Source organism: Trichechus manatus, unplaced genomic scaffold (genome assembly GCF_000243295.1).
Source record: "Trichechus manatus latirostris isolate Lorelei unplaced genomic scaffold, TriManLat1.0 scaffold00049, whole genome shotgun sequence".
Lineage (NCBI taxonomy): Eukaryota > Metazoa > Chordata > Mammalia > Sirenia > Trichechidae > Trichechus > Trichechus manatus.
Window position 1 is genome coordinate 3046768 of NW_004443985.1, and position 2701 is coordinate 3049468.

The following is a 2701-nucleotide window of genomic DNA, read 5'->3' on the forward strand; positions in this document are numbered from 1 at the left end:
GTACACCACAGCCCAGCGTACACGGCTTCCTGGCTGGTGTGCACTGGCCTCTCTAGGCCAGCCTCTTAGGGGTCCCACAGGCACAGAACACAAGAAGTGAGGTTTTTCAGATGGAAAAGAGGCTGCTGTTCTTCTGGGACCTTCTGCTGTGGACCCCTTGTTTCCACTCAGTTAGGAGATGTGTTACAGGAGAATCTAAAACAACATCTGATCCTTGGGTGTCTGGACGGCAACAGGGGGAGGTAATTCACCACTAAAGCAGGGGCGGGGTGTCTTAGCACAGCCCATTACCAGAAGCTCCATGGACAAGAAAGGAAAAGAAAACAATGAGGAGAATTTTGCTCCCCCTTCCTCTCCTACCTCTAAGCCTTAGCTGTCTCACCTACGAGAAAAAGTTCTTTTTCATCTGTCTTTCCTTTCTTTGAGGTAAATTTTTCCAATCAAATGAGACTCTGGGCACCAGGACCTGGGGCTGAATCTCTGCTCCACCACCTACAGGCTCTCAGCCTGAGCGTCTTAGCTGCCCCTCAGCTTCCTCACATGCGAAACGAGGATGCCTTTGAACCTGAGAATAACTGTGAGCAGTCAGTGAGGGCCACACAGGTAAAGGGGCTACCCTTTGATGCCCACACTATTTTAACTCTCCTCCACATCCCCAATGAATAACTGCCCACTGAACAGCATTCTCATTTGAACGGAAAAAGTGACACCAAAACATGAGGTAAATCCAGGCCCTTTCTGTGTCAAGCTGACCTTCACAAGAGGAGCTGGGGACTGGCCTTGGCACAACCCCGCTTTCCTGGTGGGGCTGTCAGACGCGGGGTGAGGCCAAAGCTGGGGACTGGGGAGACAGCCGGCGTCCGACGACTGGCTAATGGTGGGAGACAGGAACCCACCAGCCTTGGACGGTCTAACTCAGCCTCCAGTTTTCTTACTGGGATGGCTGGTTTTCACATCTGAGAGCACTCTGGAGGTACCTTCTAACCAACAGAAGGAAACAAAACTCACGAATAAAAGCTGAACATTGTTTAAAGCTTGTTAATGTGCCGTGAAATCCCAGCGTCTTAGAGATGGGACAGTTTCGTCTCCAGGGGCTGTGGAAGGCCCATCCCGTCCTGGGGTGCAGTGTGCGTCCCAGTACCTGCTGGCTGGAGAGCGTGGACCCCTCACACACGTACTGCTGCCGGATGGAGTAAAACAGAGCACATTCCTTACTGAGGCTTTCAAAGCAGTCCTTCTCTTCATCCCAGTTCACCTGGTCCGGAGAGAGAATTCAATACTTCAACATGGGACGTGCTGAAAATATATTTTCATTTCTAAATGGAGGTCTACTTAAAGCTAAAACACTAAATGTGACTTTTTAGGCAATAAAGCTGTAAACTGGAACTGCTGAATATCGCTAAAGGGGGTTAAAGGGAGGACCTTCAGCTGCTTTCACCCTTTTATCTTTTATCATTCCAGATGAAGACGTGGCCAGGTGCCCACTCCCCCACCCCACACACACCCTCACATGCTCAGTACTCGCCAGATCACTCACCTCAGTGGCCAGTCGAAGTATGAAGATAGGTAGTCCCTCCAAAGGGGGCACATAGTTGTCAATCAGAAGGGGTAATCCAATCAGGTTCCCTTCCTGCTTGTGGAAAAACAGCCAGGACAGCAAAGGGACAAGAAATACTGTGGTTACGGTTTAAACAAATTCCATTTCTCCAGTGCTTCCTCCAGGCCTTGTCCTCACACCTGCCTCTCTGGGTGACCTGGTGCTGAGCACTGGGGGCAGGAGAGCTAAGCCAAGCACTTAAAAAGAGCTTTCCGTCCTGACATGTGGCAGAGTAACTTCTTCCTTGGATCTGCTCACCTTCCAAAGACAGAAAGCCCTGAAGATCAAGGGGCGAAGGAGGAACAAATGGGAGGGCAAGTGGCTGGGAACAGTCTCATTTACTACGGCTCCAGCTCTCCCCCCTGCCTGGGTCCTTCACCCTGCGAACAAGACCGGCATGGGCGAACGACAGAACGGTTGTGTGACCCAGAGATGCAAGTGGGAAGTGGAAAAACACCACATACGTTGCATGCTGCTTCTGAGGGGAGACTCAGCCTTCAACCCTGGTCTTGGGCCATCTATAGAACTTGTCTCTTATCCGAAGACTATGACAGGAGTTAAGAATGGCTGTCCCACCTCATCAATTTCCAAAGAGAAGTAGTCCGCAAGCATCTCGGCCTTTTTCTTCAGAAACTCAACAATGTATTCGGCAAGCCCTTCTTTGGGGCCGTCGTCCTCTGTCCAGCCACTCTCAGGACTGTCTAACGCGAGCATTGCAAGGTCAAAGAGTGGCGCTGGCTCCTAGGAGGGAGCAACAACAGTGAGGACAAGTGTCAACGGGGCATCAAACAAAGCCTCAGTTCCCTTCACCACCGACCGTTAGCAGAACAGCGGGCACCCAACCGCAAATGCAACCCTCGTTCCCCGTCTCTCCCCAAGAAAACCCCTGAACGATCCATAATAAACCCTCTGCCTCCTCCTCGCCAATGGCCATTTTACCAGAGATGACATGACAGACAAAAAGTCTGCTGAACCTGTGAAAAGGGGGAGGCCGTGCGGAGGCCAAGCTTGTGAGCAGGGGAGGCTGTGCGGAGGCTGAGCCTGTGAGCAGGGGGAGGCCGTGCGGAGGCTGAGCCTGTGAGCAGGGGGAGGCCGTGCGGAGGC

General features: G+C 52.1%; 1 protein-coding gene across 1 annotated transcript in view; it reads right to left on the reverse strand.

Annotated features, from left to right (window-relative positions):
• Positions 1 to 2701, reverse strand: part of MLH1 (mutL homolog 1) — a 62228-nt gene that overhangs the window by 2969 nt on the left and 56558 nt on the right. Inside the window, exons 16-18 of the mRNA XM_004377326.2 lie at positions 2174 to 2338; positions 1538 to 1630; positions 1142 to 1255 (exon numbers count right to left, since the gene is read on the reverse strand). Coding sequence (XP_004377383.1) covers positions 1142 to 1255; positions 1538 to 1630; positions 2174 to 2338 — 372 coding nt within the window. The remainder of the gene's footprint in view (positions 1 to 1141; positions 1256 to 1537; positions 1631 to 2173; positions 2339 to 2701) is intronic.